General features: G+C 39.3%; 1 protein-coding gene across 2 annotated transcripts in view; it reads right to left on the minus strand.

The window, feature by feature from the left end:
* Nucleotides 1–1,579: 1,579 nt before the first annotated feature.
* Nucleotides 1,580–19,159, minus strand: part of PCDH19 (protocadherin 19) — a 120,562-nt gene continuing 102,982 nt past the window's right edge. For both annotated transcript variants that reach the window (XM_021079756.2, XM_021079758.2), the window contains exon 5: nt 1,580–7,363. In XM_021079756.2, coding sequence (XP_020935415.1) covers nt 6,774–7,363 — 590 coding nt within the window. In that variant the 3' untranslated portion in view covers nt 1,580–6,773. The remainder of the gene's footprint in view (nt 7,364–19,159) is intronic.

The raw sequence follows: 19,159 nt of genomic DNA on the forward strand, positions 1-19,159 counted from the left end.
TCTTGACTCCCATATGCAGCAAATCAGTGACATATTTGAGGTAAGTCACAAGAGCTTTGTTCACCAAAATTGAAAGGGGATTATTTTAATGATTTGTTGTTTTGTCTTATAAACTCAAATAGCTTTAAGATTATGACTCTAATCTTGTCACTCCCCCACATTAGGTAGAGGGGCACAGTAGTGGTCCATGACCTTGGATATACCTGTGCTGCATTCATGAATGCCCTTCATCACATGAGAATTTATTTTCTCTTGCTCATTCTTTGAAGGATGTTATTTCATTTATTTTTAAAATTTTATTTTTATTAGAGTATAGTTTATTTACAGTGTTGTGTCAATTTCTTCTGTATAGCATAGGGGCCAGTCTATACACACACACACACACACACACACACACACACACACACAATCTTTTAAAGGAGGAATTACCATTTCTTTGTGGGCCAAAAAATAAAAGGTGAATGGAAGAGGATCAAAAACCTTTTCTTTGCTCACTTAGTGTGGACTAACCCAGAAGCACTCATAATGCCTCCTATGACTTAATGGCCTCCAAGCAAGTGATAGACCAGCCCCATCCAATATACCTTTATGAACATCTGTGAGTCTGTAAACATCTGCACATACATCAGTATGTACTTGTGTGTCCCAGCATGTCTGTGTCTGCTCTCTGATGTAACACCTGCTAAACTGCAGCACCAGAGAGATGGCTGTTGCTGTGACTTCAGGGCTAATTCTGGGGAATAAGATGCAATCTCAATTTAATACAGGTAAGTAGAGATAACAGGATGATGGAGATCCAAGGAAGCGGTGGATTTCTTTGAGATCACTTTTTTTTTAATTGTCCAAAGAGAGTAGGTCATGCTGAAGCAATTTAGCCTTTAACCACTAAAGGCGCTACGTGGAAATGATCTGCCATGCTTCTATTTTTCCTCTACTCTGATTTTTTTTTTCCTGCCATTTGCAGCCAGAATGAATACTTATAGCACAAGTGCTAAGTCCCAGAGAATAATAGTTTGGATAAAGAAAGCTTGTCAGGGCTTTGACTGCAGCCTTGTTATGTGCAAAGTCAGAGCCTCTCCTGTTGCTTCGCTTTCAAATCTGAAGGCATCAAAGGGGCATGCAGGTCATCTTTGTTTTAAATTCTCTTTTCCCCTGCTGTCAGTCTCTATTTTCTCACCTTTTTAAAATTAATTCTTCAGAGAAGTCCCACTGTGAAGTTGGCCTGAAATGGTTTATTTTAAAGAATGGTTTTAGTGCTCTTGTGTAAAGTACCACCCAGGAAAGTCTTTACCACTCTGAATATGAATGGATCTTTCTCCTCAGGCAAAGGTATTGACTAGGATGGGAAGGAGGAGAGGTACTCAGGAAAGGACTGAAGCCTGATTGAAGGAAGAGGCCCCTCTTAATTGGAGAGTTGGAGATTGTGTGAAATGAAAACAGCAAGAAGAAATCCTTTGGGTCCAAACATCAGTGACCCCACTAAGGGCTGGTTCCTTCCTAGACCTAACAGTCACCCCACCCCACCCCTCCCGGCCCAGCCAAACAACACCCTCCCAGACACATATCACTAAACAATAACTTTTCCATAATAGCCTTTAATACTAAAATGCATTAAATTTTTGAAGCAGAGAAAACACATTTAAGGGGAAAACAACCACCAGATAAAAGGAAACAATGTGGCAGGTAACACCATTTAAAACATAACTGTAATAATTTAATAAAGCTGCTTTATCATCTTGATAAAATAGACAGAGTGGTTATTCTTTTTTGTCTTTTTTTTTTCTTTTTACAATGACTCAATCACTGTGAAAATGTACATAACATACAGATCAGCATATACAACAATTTCATCTTCATATAGTCAGCAACAGAGACTGCTTAATGAGACGTACTATACTTGCATCCCTCTAAATTTCCACCCTGGTTTGACAGGTAAACAGTAATAGTGTCATCAGGCTCATTCCCCTCACTAGAGGAGCGAAGGCGTAAGCCTTTTGCAACTAATACCTTAGCATTCAAATAGCACAAGGAGGTATTTGTTGCTGAATTTCTAGCTCAAGCTAGTCTGGCTCTTGGTCATTAAAGTCTGTATCCTAGCCTTCCTCAGCTGAACGCCAGTAAAAATCTACTTAACCAGTGCTGTAAGGGTGTTAGCTGGTTTGTTTGCTAAGGTTGACAGCAACTTGCAGTTAGTAACAAGGTCATCTTTAATTGCCAACACAGCTGGAGCAACAATCAGCATTATCAGTTTTCCCTAATGACCTACAGTGCTTTCCAATCAAGATCAGGTTTTCGTGGGTTGTTCTTTACCAAGAGCGCCTTACAATATATATTTCAGACAAGGTGGTTGATTTTTATTCATTTGACAAAAGCAATATGAGTTCTATTGGAAATTAATTCACTTTTGCACAACATGTGACCCACAGGCCAATTCCAGCTTCACAAGAAAACAAAGAGAGCTGCAACAACTTCATTAGGACAATGTGTTTTGCTCTGGAATATTTCATTATCAATATAAAGCCACCCGGTCCCAGCCCCACCCCCACACATCCCCTTTGAATATTACTTTGTTACATACTTAAACTAAAGAACAACATCTCAATACACTTCAGTGTCAGCAGATACAATTTGACTCATGAAATGACATCCTTAAATGTAATTTTACCAAGAAGGCAAACACTAGGACTGTATACAATGGACTTCTTAAGCTCATTTATGCTAGTTTTTCAAAGTCAGTTAGGGTCTTATTACCCTAGGTAAAGAGCCAAGTAGACCAGACTTGTCAGGATGCTTTGGGGAAACATTCCACAGCAAAATGATCCCCATAAGTGAATTGGAATTCCAGCCAGAATTTCTATTATGTACAAGAATAATCTTTTTCCCACCCTGGATGCCCAATCAAGCCATCACTACACCCCTGCCTCTCCCAAAACTGCCCTTGGTTATTACTGCTTCAAATGGACCACTTCTGTTTTGCTTATTTATAGAACAGAACTATATGAAAAGTTCAACTGAATTCCTGTCAAACATTCAGTTGTATGCTGAGGTAACACTATTGGGATGGTATTCTGGGTGGTTTCCAATTTTCAGAGATCTAAGTTGTATTCTGTTAACATTTTTGGTTAGTCATCAGTGGGACACCGTGGTGATGAATGAGTTGAAACGGGCACCTTAGGCAGGTTTACACTGGAGTAGCGATACTCAAGGTGCAGCCTCTGAACCAGCTGCATCAGTATCAACTGGGAATGTTGAAGTAGGCGAAGACTCAGGCCCCACCCTAGACCTATTGAACCCGAAACTCAAAGTGTGGGGCCCATCAATCTGTGCTTTAACAAGCCCTCAACTTTTACTGGGCATCTGATCCATATGGATTGCTAGATCCCCCAGAGTTTCTGCTCCAGTTGGTCTGAGTAAGGACAGCTAATTACCATTTCTAACAAGTTCCCAAGTGGTGTTAGTGATACTGGTCCCCCAGGGGTTACACTTTGAGAACCACTGCCCTTCAGGAACTGAGGGGTCCCTTGGTCCATTACCTATTTGGGCAATAATGTGGACCATAATTGACTCTACTGGCTTTGAGAGAAGGCATGGTAAGTTTCATTCTGAACAGGCTCATAGACTAGTCAGTATAGAGAAAAGAAAAAAGAGAGTCTACAGAGCATGGCTCCCTTCTTCCTATTCCTTATATATAGTAAATTCCCACATTGGGGGAAAAGCAATCAATCAATGCAAATTAAACCCTTTACATTGCATGAAGACGTTCACCTGCTCAAGGACATGCCTGAAGCAGTTGTTAGGAAAGCAAGTCATGCCTCAACATCAACTCCTCCCCAAAAGGGACATCAGAATAAATGGAATAGAACTCCCTAAGATTTAGGAACTGAAATTGCTCCCTCATATCTAAATGGACAGCATGTTTAAAGAGGGAAAAATGAAGAATATTTGGCCCTCTGGCCTTTGTGGCTTTTCATTAGACATGTTGAAAAAAAGGGAATAAAACATGAGCCAAAGGGAAATTTAGGATCCTTGCACAAAACTATTTGCAGGAATAGCCTACCTATAAAACCAGCTTACAAAGCCCTCCTAGGATGCACTTGTGCTTCTGGGAGGATGTATACATCAGACGACCGAAGAGAGAGCGGAAAGAAAGATATTTTCTTAATGAGGGGAATTCTCTGAACATGCTCAATAAAGGGCTTGGAAGCCAAAAAATGTCTGACTGCCCACTGTGAACAAAGTATTTTGAGAAGGAAAAAGGATTGGTCTATCACTTGAAACTGAATTCTGAAAAAAAAAATTTCAAGGAAAAAAACACACAAGAGAATAGCAGAATCAATGTCTCTTCTACACTAACAATTTTAAACTTGGCTGGTAAATGGCAGCCAGTGGCCTCTCTGACTCAACAGCCACATAACATTGAATGTTCCCACTTGCCACAATCTTTTCAGCTCCTTAATTCCCACTGAGCATAGTAAGAAATACACCTGTACAAAAACTGTAAAATCTGACTTGAAAGCGACCTTGAGGTGGAAGCTAACAACATACTATCAGGATGGATCAGGCGAGAAACAGTCTAAATTCTACAGGCAGCCATCATAACTTAAATTTAAAAAAATTAATTTTTATTGTGTTAATCAAATAGTCTATTAACTTGCAAACAGAAATAAATACCCAATGCAAAATTGACTACTAAAATGAAATGAATCAAAGAGGGAAAAAAGGGAGAATTAAATGAGCCAAAATGAAGATGCAATGGTAATTGATTTCTAATTGTGTCGGTTTCAGAGGGATATTTGCAGCCACACCAATGTTTTGCATGAGGTAGTATTCAGCACTGAATAAGAAATATGGATGAATTTGTTGCTTCATTATAAGTTCTTTTTCAGAAATATTCTCCTACCTAACCCCATCCCCACTTCTTTACCCACCCATCTCCCTCAAAACCCTCCCTCCCACAAGAGAAAATGTTCCTAGTAACTTTGAAGCCAGGAACTCAGGCAAAAATGACTAAAACATTTAAAAGAGCTGACTTATCTACCCAAACTTAAGAAAATAAATCCTTTTTTGCATTCTAGTGCTCTAACCTCTAAGCCTTATTTTCTGGGTACTCTTAAATTTCAAAAAAAAAAAAAAAAATGAAACAAATGAGAACATAACCACAAAACATTTTTCTCTAGAAACAAATCTTTTAAGACCAAGGCAGAGCAAAGGTGACATATTCATTTATTTTTAAATAATGAACTCTTAGGCTGCAAGAATACTCTGTTGGCTAGTGAATATTAACAGACAATAAATGGGGGAGTTGGAGGAATGTTAACCCAAGAAAAAAAGAATGTGTATAACGAACCTGTTAATTTTTTTAAAAGGTGTATTCCTAGCCTACAGCAAAGTTAGCTAAATATAAAGGATTTTTAATAGTTTCCTGTTCACATTTTTAATTTAAAAAAGTATTAGTCATAAAAAGATGAGTTCAAGTGTCCAAGTGTCTCCATTTAGAAGGCACAGTAATTGGATTAGTGATGCTGTTACCTGTTACCTGTCTTTTCCTAAATGTACACTTTGTACTGCTTACTCTATCCCTATTTAGAATCCTACGATACAGAGCAACATGGAGTTCTCAATTCCAGCCCATGACATGCTTTGCAGTTTAATTCTAATCGTGATTGGGAAACACTGAATCAGGAAGTGTGTGTTTGAAAAGATGCTAATTTAGAACTCAAAATAGATTCAGTCTTTTTGAGTTCTAGATGATTGGAGATAGGGAATTTCTAAGCCTGGAAACTGATAACTTCAGGAACTACTTTCCTGTTCAGGGCCTGAAAATTAGAAAAATTGATCTCATAAAACTTTCAGCACAGTATTTCTGACAACTGCAAATTAGATAGCAGAATATCCAAAAATGACTTTCCGCAATGATCTATCACAGATCCAGGCAGAAGACTGAGAGGCAGAAAAAATACTCTGCAAGGCAGTGAGCAACCACTACATGGGTATCCTCCATGAGTATTCTTCAAGTACTCAATCTATATGTGTGGTGTTACCCATTCACTTGCTGTCTCAGTTGTTTGCACTTTGTTTTTGTCTGTAGTTTTTTTTTTTTAAGAAAAAAAACACACCAACCTCTAAAAGCCTTTTGCCATCACCACACACAGAGCAATTTGCAATATCAAATACAACAATAGCACAGCTAGCAAAAGGGTTCTTAAAGCAGGGGTGTCCACAGCAAAGTAGTGGCATTGGAAAGTACTCGAGCTTCAGAAACAACCTTTTTGGGGCTCGATTTCACATCACTGGATCAATGAATAGTACACAATAATGACCATTAACTTGTCTACACTACAAAACAGTGGCGAGCTTATTAAAGGTGTCCAGAGCTTTTTTTTTTTTGGACTTTTTTTTTTTTTTTTGCTTTTTTAAAATGTAATCCTCCACAAACAATGGTAATTTTTATTATAATTTCGACATAGAAAAATATATAAATTCAAACACTTAATACATAATACTTTTCACAACTGAATTTGTCTCTGTTTCCCCAACATCAAGGCCCCATGAACAAGTCAAGCCAAAGCTAATTTGCTCCAATGGAACACCCCTGCTGCCTGTTGAAACGAGAGGGATTGTCACAGAACGATAGTCATTTATAAACAATACATTTAGGGAAAGCTCTGAAATACAGCCACTCAAGAACCAACCACTGGTGAGCAATTAAAATGATCAGCTCCTGCTTCTTTGCTAGCGAGCATGGTTTCTCTCTCTTCTTCCCCAGGATTGGTTTAGAGAACGATATCCTTCAGACGCTTCACGCCAGGAGAATCTTTGTCGCGGCCCTCCTTCAGAATGGGGTTAACCTCATGCATGACTTTCTCGCCATCAGCTCCACGGGGCTCAGCTTCAGAGGGGCGAGAAGGTCCATTGTTGACATACTGCTCCAGATCGCGGGCCGGGGGCGCCAGGGCAACGGTGTAAGACACAGAAGGCTTGGTAGGCAGAGGGCTCTTAAGGTGCAGAGGGGAAGTGACAGGGCTAATAGCCTCACAGCCATTGCCCGCCTCCCGGATAGCGCTGTTGACCTTGGGGCTGCAGATGGTCACATCAACAGTCCTCCTGCCTTTCACAGAGGGCCTCTCCTCAGCTGGGTGGTCGCTGACATCCTTTCCAAAGGTTGCGAAAGTCCGCTTGGTGGGGCCGCAGTCGTCATAAGCTTCAACATCAGCAGCAGTAGCTTCAATGGACAGCGCGATGATGTTCCTCACGTGCTCAGGGGACTTGGAGCGGGTGGGCATGGGGTTCCGGGGCATCCAGCACCTGTCAGAGTGGCCAAGAATCCGGCATTCTTCCCTGCAATGAAATCCTTCATTCTGATCTGTTTGGAGAAAATAAAAATGTCAATTTCATCAGCATTCCCCAGGAATCACTGTTATCCTCAGTGTTCTGTTTTCTTAGGTATCCACAGACCCTTTTGGGAAATGATACTTTTAGATAGTCTTTTATTGCCTTTTGGAGCAAGTGTGAAGAATTGGATTTTTAAATAGCTCTAGATCTACCCCTGAATATTCTCCCTCCACTTTATTACTATTATTTTTGTTGTTGTTCCCACTGCCGACAAAACTAAAAACCTAAAGGGTAGCACGTTATGATGAAAACATATATATTTTTAAATGTTTAAGGTGCTGAAAGTCAGGATTTTTATGAACAACTCCTGCCAAGAATGAGCTATGTTTGAAAGTGGTTCAGTAGAAGAGGGAGTGGAGGCAGAGCAGGGAATCCAACAGTACATCTGAGAAGTTCTTGGCCATGTTTCTGAAAAATAGTGCAGTCAACCACATTCCCACCCTACCTGTCAATTGATATATTGTGCTCAATTTTAGATTAGTATCATTCTTTTTGAAAACCCAATCATATCACTTATTTCTTTTTTAATTTTATGGTCACACCTTTGGCACATGGACGTTCCTGGGGCCAGGGAGTGGATCCAAGCCACAGTAGTGGCAATGCCAGATCCTTTATCCACTAAGCCAGGCTGGGGGTGGAAACCATGCCTCTGCAGTTGGTCATATCACCTTTTTTGACCACTAGTCCCAACTGCCAGTCTCCTCACCTATTTACATGACTTAATTTCCCATAAGAAGGAATATACTGAGATTGCTTCCATCCATCTGATCCAAAAGCTTCAATTGGCCCTATGAGCACATCACTCATAGGCTTAACATCATTTAAGTTACCCAATTAGCCATTCCTTATCTTTATCTGTAGTTTCATTAGGGTCTTTAGGGCTACACCTGCAGCATATGGAAGTTCCCAGGATGGGGGTCAAATTGGAGCTATAGCTGCTGGCCTACAACACAGCCACAGCAACACCAGATCCAAGCCGCATTTGTGACCCTACACCACAGCTCATGGCAAGGCCAGGGATCAAACATGCATCCTTATGGATACTAGTCGGGTTAATTTCCACCGAGCCACAACAGGAACTCCTAGGGTAATATTTCTTAAAACAATTCTTTCATGGATTACTTTAACCCTATCATAGAAGATCTCAGCACATAGATTTCATAACTATTGGTGACACGTTTTTCTCTTTTCATGCCAGGTTTATTTGGAGTTAAGATTTTAATCTGGCTCTCAGAAAGGATTTCTACATGGGCTTCATAGAGCATAGATCCAGGGTTAACTTCCCCTTGCCCATTGGAAAACTATTAATGTTTGGTTTACAGCCCTAGTTTTCCATATCAATTTATATTTATGTTACATTCTTGCACGATGATGACCTAATGAAAATTTTCATCACATTGCAAAATGCATCAAAATATAAGCAGCTTAACATGTATAGAAATCCTTGGTGTAGGATTGGAGGACGTGAGGAGACAGAGACTGCAAAGACCAAAAATATATACATGTCAAAAAAAGTTGGAAATATATGCTGTGGGAAGAAGCCTGCAATTCAAGGTCTTGCCTGGCATTAGTCTCTATATAGCACACCTTCCTTATACACTTGTATTTATACTTTTTGGTTTGTGACTTGATTTTTTTAAAAAGTAAAAGACATCACAAAGAGGCACTGCTCTGCCTCATTCATCAACAGTTATTTTGGTAGAAGGGCACTTGGCTGTATACTCCATGATTTGGAGAAAAGGTGTTAGAAGAGCCTTGTCATTTTTGTCCACAATTCAGGGCAAAAAGGCATAGCGGCCTTAGCTTTTGAGCCCTGGAACCACAGCCCTATGAATAGCTGCAGAAAGCCCAGCTGACCTTCAGATTGATATTTCAGGCCACGTACTCATACTCTTAGAGCAGAACAGTAGTGAACTACAATCTAGTAGAATCTTCCCAATAGGCTCAACATAAGGCTCTCATTTCTTTTAAGTTTTGAGTTTCAAGTGTCTGTCTTCAAATTTGAAGATGCAGTTCTTTTTTCAACACCATTCAGGAATAGAAGGCCATACATGCTTCACCCCAAATCCAACTACAGCATTCCTTCACTCCAGTAGGCTGCTTCAAATGAGTGACATGAGGATACCTGGATTCCTCGGCAAAAGCAGAGGGCAGAGACCCCAGAGGCAGACACTTCTAAGATCTAATGGATCTAGGAAGATCAGAGCAGGGAACTCAGCCATCTCAGAAGATTCTCTGCAAAGACTGTACTTGCTTTCAGCTTACCCACTGCCTAAGTGAATAAATCACTCTTCCGGAAAAGCAAACGGTAAACTCACTCAGTGCCCCCCAGGAATGCAATCAGTCTAAGCCCACTCATCAATCTCACTAAGCCCACCTCGGCCATATAGGAGCTAGAATAATATGCAATTTTCTTGGATTAATTATGTGACTATATTATGTGTACCACTCTTACCTCATGCAGGTGAAGACTTGAATCTGAAAGACTCATTTACTCACAATATCTCATTCCTGGCTTAGACCTGATCTCTTTCTTTCCTTAAATCCTTACCAAGGGCACTGACTTGCTGCTTATCATTTTTACTATCAAACAACACTCGGTGACATTTGTGTCAATACTACTGAAACAAAATCTAACTTAGCTTTAGTGTTTATAGCCCTATGAATTATGAAAGAAAACTTAGATAGATAGAATGTCTTCCCAGCCCAAGATAATCTATAATCATAAACATAATGTGGATGAATTACCTTTCAAAAATCAAAACTTCAGTTTAGTTAGTGAAATTAAGTGAGAAAGTCACAACACAAAGCCCCTTAAGAATAGCGATGATGACAAATCAGATTTTAACAAAGCAAAGAGGCTACTTCTGGAATTGCCTGGGGATGAAGATACAAGACCAGACAGGAACCATTTTGTATCATCAAAAATTAACTGTCAAGATGCTGGCTGGAGATGAAACAGTGGTAGGCTAACAATTCTCTAATTCCTGGCTAAGATTTCTCTTGTGAGCCTATTTGTGACTCTATATCTTACTACATTTTTCTAAGACTATTAACCTGAGACTAAGCAAAGCAAATTGTAAGGCTCTAAAACCCCACACATAGTTGTAGAAATTTAAACACATCACCGTGTGCAGATGAATAAAAGAAGATTCTTTAATTCAAATATACACATATTTAGGGGTGAATGATGAATTTTCAAAATGGTCTTCCCTGCTTCTGAACTTGTCCCTAGGATTTGAAAAGAATAAATGAATGAGGAGTTCCCTTGTGGTGCCATAGGTTAAGGATCTGGTGTTGTCATTGCAGCAGCTCATGTTGCTACTGTGGTATGAAGTCAATCCCTGGCCCAGGAACTTCCACATGCTGCAAGCCTGGCCAAAAAAAAAATGAATGAATGAAGAGATTGCCTAAGTTTGGAAGAGGGACACAAATCTTGAGGCCACAGAAGTCCTTAGTTCAAAACACATCAGATTATTTTAGACAAAAAAATAAAAACAGAGAGAAAAAACAAAGCTTCTTCAATTGAGATAGTAATAAGTATACCTTTGGCCACAATTTGTCATTAAGGACTTTGGTGAGGGACTCCCAAAATCTCTGGCCAAAAAAATAAAAATTAAATCTTAAAGCATCAGTTTTGCGAGAGTATAGGAGGCATAATAGGCAGCGATGACTAAGTCATGATGGATAAGGAAGTAATTCAAATAGAAAAAGAACAGAATATCTTATTTTGTGCAGGTAATAGAAAAACTTTTTGCAGCAATTACTACCCACCTCAGAATGTGAAACTGCTGTCTCTTTAGATGTGGGCAAACAATGTGCTTCCACACTAGAAAGAACCTACCCATGGTCCCAACCAAAGTGAAAAAAGAAAAGAAAATGATGAAAACACCATCTCAGGCTTTGCTAAAACTTTCAAAGTTCTGGTGGAATAGAAGGGCTGTGAAGCTCTGTTGAGTTTGTATAGATGTCCAGCCACAGTAGATGTGTTCAACAATGCTGGAAGTTCCTTATCATGATTCAGAGCTTGGTGTATTAACTCAAAGATCCCAATGATCAGAGACAAAGCTCCAACACTAAAATAGTTCAAGGTAAAAGTTTCAAGAGCAATGTGTTAAGGACTCAGAAGTGATCTGCAATCAACAAGGCAGAAAGGGAAAGTTAAAGTGAGTTTCAGTTCCTGAGAACTTAAGTAGTTAGATACTTCTAAGTAGCAGCAGTAACATAACCTACAAGCAAGTGATGTGTAAACCGGAAAAGCTTCCTGGATTGTACTCATATCTATCCATTTAGCTTCACCTGCATCACCCACAAACAAAATAATCTCTGACCAAAGTGGGGCCATTTTTTATGAGATACAATGGAAGAGACTATGGCAATATCATGAAGAGGTTAAGGGCTATTAAAATTGATCACATGCACCTAATTCAGAAAACATAACGGTTGAGAAGTGTCCACTCTTGACCTACCTAACTCCTACTCATCTGAAGCAGACGTAGCAAACCTATGTAATATCCATATCTATTTTTAATGTTTATAAACAGAACTCCTCCTCTGTTAGGGCTGGCAATATGCCAGCTTAAAAACTACCTTATCTAGTCTTCTTTGTAGATGGGGTGGCCATGTAACTAATAGTAGGCCAATGTTATAGAGGCAGGATGTCAAGAAATCTCCTTAAAAGAGGGGAACTGACTTAGCTGGAGGACCCTTTTGTCCTTATTCCTCCCTGCTTTGTCCTATCTGGAATGGAGACATAATAGCTGGAGCTACAGCATCCATCTTACTACCAAGAGGCAACTCTGAGGATGGAAGCCATATTCCTATAAATAGCATAGTAAAAAAGACATAAGGACTTTGGGATATCAAAGATTTTGTATACCTACCTCACTAGACCTGAACTTCTTTTAAATAAGAGAAAAAATAAGCCTCCTTCTTGTTTAATTCACTAGCCTCTGGGCAGTTTCCTGCATGCTATGTACAGGTCTTAGAGAGATCTGTTATGCTTTGATATATAGTTGAAAGTACATCTGCCATGTACCTTGGAGTTTTTAATTTTAACAGTAGTCAATGGGGCCTGTACTGTGATAAGTTAACAATGCAATAAGCAGAAGAGTCTATTTTATGAAATTAATTTGTTGTTCAAATATGAAGCATTGTTTCTTGGCATTGAATAAAATTGTTGTTAATTCCTATAAAATATAGGCCAAAAACGGGCCTTTTAGACCCACTGGAGATGCTGACTCCTCCTGGCAAAAGTAACTTAAATACCCATTGAAAAACAAATGCTCTTGTCAAACATGCCTGAGAATTCCAAAGGAAAGAATTATCCTGGAAAGAATTCTTAAAAGCATTTTAAGGCCTGCAAAGACTGAGGAGAAAGAACATTCATCCTTTATTTGAAACTTAATAAGCAAACAGAGTAGCAGTGGACTCAGTGGAAAAGGGAGGAAGGGAAGATAGAAAGGGGGAAGGAAAGGGAGCAGAAAACAACACGTAGGCTTCAGACATTACATCTCGGTCTTGATCTGATTAACATCCTAAGGCTTGGGCTTCTTTGGGGGTATTTAGATACTATTTGAACATGTAGCAAAGATTCAATAAGGGCTTAGGACTCTGCAAAATGAAGATTTCTCAGAGCCCTCCTAGGCTGTAATTTTGGAAGGAGTTTATACTTACTTCCTAAAGGACCCAAAGTTTCAGGAAGAAAATATGGAGCACCATCTATAAAATATTAAAGAGCTGACCAGTAAAAACTGAGACATTTCTAGAGGCTCATGAACCAACACCAAGCTATCCTGCAGCCATTCTAGCATGACAAGAAGTAAATCAAAAATTGCATACACTACAAAGAGTATTGTTTCCTTCTCACTCCCTTTTTCTCTTTCAGCATTTTCTGCTATTTTGGTTCCTCCCTAATGCTTTCTTTCTGTTTTCCTATTTAGCAGCCCTTCTTACAGCACTATGGCCTGATGAACAACAGGCAGAAGGGATACGATGCGGAACTATGATTAGCATTTAAAACAGCTAGGTGGTATTATTTGACAGATGCCAAAGAAGAAGTATGCAAAAACCAACCCTTATAAACATGGACGAAAAATCCCACTATTTTCCTTCATCTGTGTACAGACATTAAATGCACCTGTTAAAAATAAGAGAATTCAAACTGTCCAACATCCTGGGACAGACCATAATGGAAATTAGCATTTTAAAAAACATATATATATATATATATATACACATGCATACATATATATGGATATATATATATATGACTGAGTCACTTTGCTATACAGTAGAAATTGGCACAACAGTGTAAACAAACTATACTTTAATAATAAATAAATAAATATCCACTAACAAACTGAGATCATCAATTTTTTTTTTTTTTGGTCATATAGCAAAGCCCTGGGAGAAGGGCAGGATAGGAAAGTTTTGATGGAGTAAGAAAAGCTAGAAATGTCTGGAGAGAGATACCTAAGGAAAGGCAAGGTGGGGGTAAGATATGAGAAGAAACTTCCTGAGACTGGCAAAGAGATGGTGCCAAAAGAGAGAAGACAGGCAGAGAGAAAAACCAGCCCTGATCAGCATAGATTGACATTTTCAGAATGGCTAACTAGTTAAACAGCAGGAATTCTGTGAAATTTGGTTTTAGCTCGGGATAGAGAGGATGGCTGAAAAGACTGAGGAACCTGAACCTTGTCCCTAGCCCATTTGACACCTGAGCATTTGTTAGCAAGTGCCACCCAATATTTGGCTGAATGGCATGCAGGCCTCCCCCTCATTCATGGCTATGCAACCGAAATTCAGTTACTCCCAGTGCAACATGAAAATAGATTAAAAAGATGCCCCTTTCAGAATGCAAAGCAATTGAATTATCTTCAATGGAATCTTCAGTGCTGAGCTGGTCGAAGAGACAAAGTTAAAACATATTGAAGTGTAAGTGCTTGAGAATTTAATATTTATGATAGATGACAGTGTGGCATGTACAGTCATACAATCTAAGTTGCAATTTGGGCAATCACAATAGTTCCTGGAGTTTTCATTTTTGTACTGGGGCTCAATTCAATTCAACCCATAAAGAAGAGATTTCAAGATGTGTATAAGTATAAGTCATTTGTGCTGATGCATAGGGAGCAAGGAAATGAAGCAGAAGGCTGCCTGGAAAATTGAGACTGAGAAATAAGAGGTGCTGACAATGACTGAGATAAGCAGAGATTGACTAGACTGGAATCTTCGTATTTTGGCTTCTATGGTGGAGCAAATTATCTGACAAGGTGCTTAAAAACCATTTGCAAAAGCTTTACAAGTAAAATATGAGGTGTCAGGGAAGGCCACTGAACTATTCCCCCAAAGGGGGAACACTGAGATGCTGCAACTCTGAGCAAAGAGGGACCATTTTCGAGAGTTTCATTCTACCATGTCCACAGAATAGTCTCTTAGCCTACAACCACCAGACACCTACAACACCAGTTGAAGAGTCTAAACCAATTGTTTGACTTGGCGTGAAGTCAAATGAAAAACAGACAGTTACACACATTCTACAGGTAAGTTATGCTGCTGCCAAGACAGTGCCTTTAGATGGTACTGATAAATAGCACTAAACCTCAGGTTATCACTAACTTGGTTTCACTCTTTCCTTGAACATATGCAAATTGCTGACATCATTAGCATGAGAAAAAATTCACTTTTATCCCTGTCATAAGTTTCTGGGTATTGGACACAATACATAGTGAAGATGGCACAAATAAGGCTGATGGAGAAAGCAAGAGGGACAGGGCATGTTCGCCAGGAAAAAAAAATCTTTCCTTTTTGAGTGAAAATTTAATGTTGGTTGGCGGGGTGGGGGGAGGACCCAACAGATGCTGTTCTTAACAGGAACTGACACTTCCTTCAATCAAGTCCCAGGACATTCAGTTGTGTGAAAGAGACACTGCTATACATGAGTCAATGAAAAATGTTGCAACTGCAACTTCTAAATTCTTTCAAGATTCTTAACTGCCAAAACGTTCCTATTACTGGGTGGGGAAGTTAAGAAACAACATTGGTAATTCTCCAATCACTTCTTTCCCATTTGAAAAATAAAGTGCTCAATGATTCAAAAAGATAGCATGAGTCATGTCATCAGCTAGGTAGGAAATCACAAGAAATAGTCATTGGTAACAAATAGGAGTGTCAGAGGGATTACTATCTATTAACTGCCTAGGTTGGACTATTCATTGCCAACAAAAGCCTCGTAGAAATGTCTAGCATTATCTTGATATTTCAGCATAACTTCAGCAACCATCTGGAATACTTTAATTGCGATGACACTGCTTCTGGGTACAGCAAACAGCACAATCATTAAAAAAAATTCATTTCAAATATCTTCCTGGAAGCTAATAAATTTTACAGCAGTTTCAATCCTTCCTTGTTGTAACAAAGAAAAGCTTACTTCCAGACAAATTAAAAGTAAATGGATTGCCTTAGGGGAATCTATTCAAATATCACTTTTCCATGTTAGAAATCTTTTTTTCCTAAAACATTAAAGAGAGAGACAGAGAGAGCGAGAGTGAGAGCAAGAGAGAAAGAACGAATGAATCTTGGATGGAGGAGTGAGATGAATGATGGAGATAGCGAATATGAAAGGGATAGAAGCCAGTATATGAAAAAGACAAAATAGTAGCAGAGGGAGCATAAGAGACAACCAAAACCATTAAATCTTTGTTTGCAAAATTAGGTAGAGATCAACTTAAAATAAAATGCAAATATGTCACTGGGGTGCAGGCCTAACATTTGTGTTAGAATTTATGAATAATAACCATGAATAATTAATACCAAAATTGAAGGGCTGAAACGCCACCTTCTATGTTTTCTTGTCATTATCCATCTTTCATGAACAATGCTCAATTTTATTCTTTTGCTTTTTTCCTTAGAATTACTTAGAATTACTCTTTTTCCAGTTGTCCACATAACCATACCAGCAGGAGAAAACAAGCTATATTTTTCAGGGTGTTGCCTCAAAAGCGACTAGACGAATTCAGAAATCAGACCAATTAATCCGTTCTTTGAGGAAACTTGATAATCTGAAGGTGCCAGATATTTGTCCTGTTGCTTGTTTTAAGAAGAAAAAGTCCTTTACACCTTTTGCACATGGTGGTTCCAGTATGACATCCTGACCTTCAGCATATCCAACTCTTTTAAAAAAAGAATGGCTGCTCCAACTGAAGCATCAAGGAAGTCTTAGAATCTCTTTGGGCCACAACTGTGAGGGCTTTTTCTGAGTTGGCTTGAACTCTGAATATAGGAGTAGCAGAAGGCTTTTCAGTTGAGATGACCTGAGTTAAGACATTCTGACACAACTCTAGGAAAGTCTATGTAAGTGCTGATGTAGAGTAAGCCTGAATTACAGCCCCCAAAACCTATTGTAGGAGTTCCCTTGTAGAGCAGCGGGTTAAGGATTGGGCATTGTCACTGCTGTGGCACAGGTTGCTGCTTGGCTCGGTTCGATCCTTGTGGAGGGAACTTTCATACACCGCAGGTGTGGCCAGAAAAAACTTATTACAGACCTACACACATGTATACACAAACACACACACACACTCACCACCCCTACCAGCCCTCATCATCCTGCATATTCATCTCTATTCAGAAGTTAAAACAATGGAGCATTATACATCAATCACATCTCAATAAAGCTTGGGAAAAAAATCAGTGGAACAAATCAAAAGATTACTGAAAATCAGTCTGGTAAATTTAAATGTTCTATCCATTTAGCACAGATCATGTATCTTCACACCCTTGGAATAATCTGTTTTTCCAAAACATTGCATCTCCTGAACTCCAATTTTATTGCATCTGCCCCTTGTTGGTTAAAATGCCAATCTTTCATGACTGGGTCTGTGAAACATGGGGCTAATGAACAAATGCCATGCTGTGGCTGGAGACTCCCTGAGGAGCCTAGTTCTATGTTCAGAAAACAAAACACTGGGAGTAGAGAATTTAATGTTTAATTCAAGCCTGCATGATTTCTATTCTCTGAGTTTCCAATTTGGCAGTTACAGAGAGGGAGGGTGCAGACTTGTTTAACATAAAATGTTGGGTCCTAGCATAAAAATATTCTGAGTAAATTGAAATTATTAATTAAAGAAAAAGTCTTCTTTGGCCCTAGAGCTTTCTCATCTCCTTCATTCCACTTTGCAATCTTTTCTTTTCTTTTTTTTTTTTTTGCTTCTGTCAGTTAGTGAATAGCCAACAATCCAGCTTGTTATTAAAACTGCAGATAAAATAATCAGCTTTGGCAAAATGCAAACGGCAACTAGCTGAAGAGCTGAGGATCATCATCTGCTCACATATTAAGACATGGCACAATTCCTTTGACTATTCTAATGGTCTTGGATTGGGGGCAGGGAGGTAGAAAAGGGCTGGAAAGGAGAAAAGAACAGGGCAGATGCAGAATGATATTTTAAAACCTCCTGCTGGTGCTCAAAGAGCTCTTTGCTGTTATTAACCACACACACACACACACACACACACACACACAACACAGAATTATAATGCTGACATAGTTTCCTGGATAAGATACTTATAGGACAGTAACAAACAAAGACATCGACGCACACTTTTATTCTCCTGGGGAATCTTTGTCCCCCCCCACCACCACCTTCTTTCAGAGTTTATGCAAACTGAAAAGTTTATATGTTTAACACTCTGTTATCCATTCCAATATGGGAGGTCAGCAGTATTTCAACAAAGAAACCACTCATGAGTAATGATTTTATGGAGACAAGAGTGGGAAAATGAACTGTTTGAAATGAGTCTAATTCCTTGTGTGACGGCTAATAAAAGGAAACATCTGAACACAGTGCTTGAGAAGCATTTTTGTACTGTTCAACAGACTGAAAATAATAGCCTTTTTTCTGGTCTGCGTTACCATTAATAACAGCCTTCCCTTCTGGTCATCTGTGTTTACAGAGGGAATAAAGATTGATACAAGAGCTCGCCTTTTCTTCTGCACCACCCAACTAGATACGGACTGTCCAGACGATTTTTTTAAAACACAAACCAACTTTTATTTTCCAAAGTAAAACTAATCAGAGTACCTAAATGTTTCAGAAATTATTTCAGAACTGCGAGGAAGCCAGAAAATTGCCAAGCTAGCTCTCAGAAAAGGTTGTTTGGAAAGTAAAAAGGGGACACTGACATCTCGCCTTTGTTTAAGGAAACTCTTGAACTCTCCAGAGAGGAAATATCGCATCTGCTCTATTTACTTTCTCCTGAACACACCCCAAAGACTGTCCAGGGCAGGGGGAAAGTAGATTGATTGTGTACCAAATAGAATATTCCACGAACTGCAGGTCGTCAGCTTCCCCAGTGCATTTAAGATGGAATTCACTTCACGAATTTCAACATATGCACAGGCATTGCATAAAGGAAGGTTCCCCTGGAGTTCAATGGACCTTTTATTCCCACCTATAAATAATAAGTGCCCTCATGAATTACTTCTCATCTCATTTCCCTTGTCTCCATTCCATAATATTCAACACATCTCTGCCTTGCCTAAAATATCCTCTTGTCTTACCACTCCATTCAGACTCCGTTTCTCTTCCTTCAGCTTTGTAGCCATTCCTCATCACATCAAATCTTTCTGCCTAGAAACTCATACCTCCAGGGAAGCTACAAGGAGGCAATCAGAAACAATAGCGGTGGCCAAGTCTAACAGAAAATCCACCGATGCGAAAAAGGCCTATTCTCTGGGACATTTCCCCATTCCTACCAAGGCACCTTCAGA

This window comes from Sus scrofa, chromosome X, assembly GCF_054392235.1.
Source record: "Sus scrofa isolate SSC_HxYL_T2T_F1_AM1 chromosome X, Sscrofa_HxYL_maternal_Yorkshire_Landrace_v2.0, whole genome shotgun sequence".
NCBI classification, from domain to species: domain Eukaryota; kingdom Metazoa; phylum Chordata; class Mammalia; order Artiodactyla; family Suidae; genus Sus; species Sus scrofa.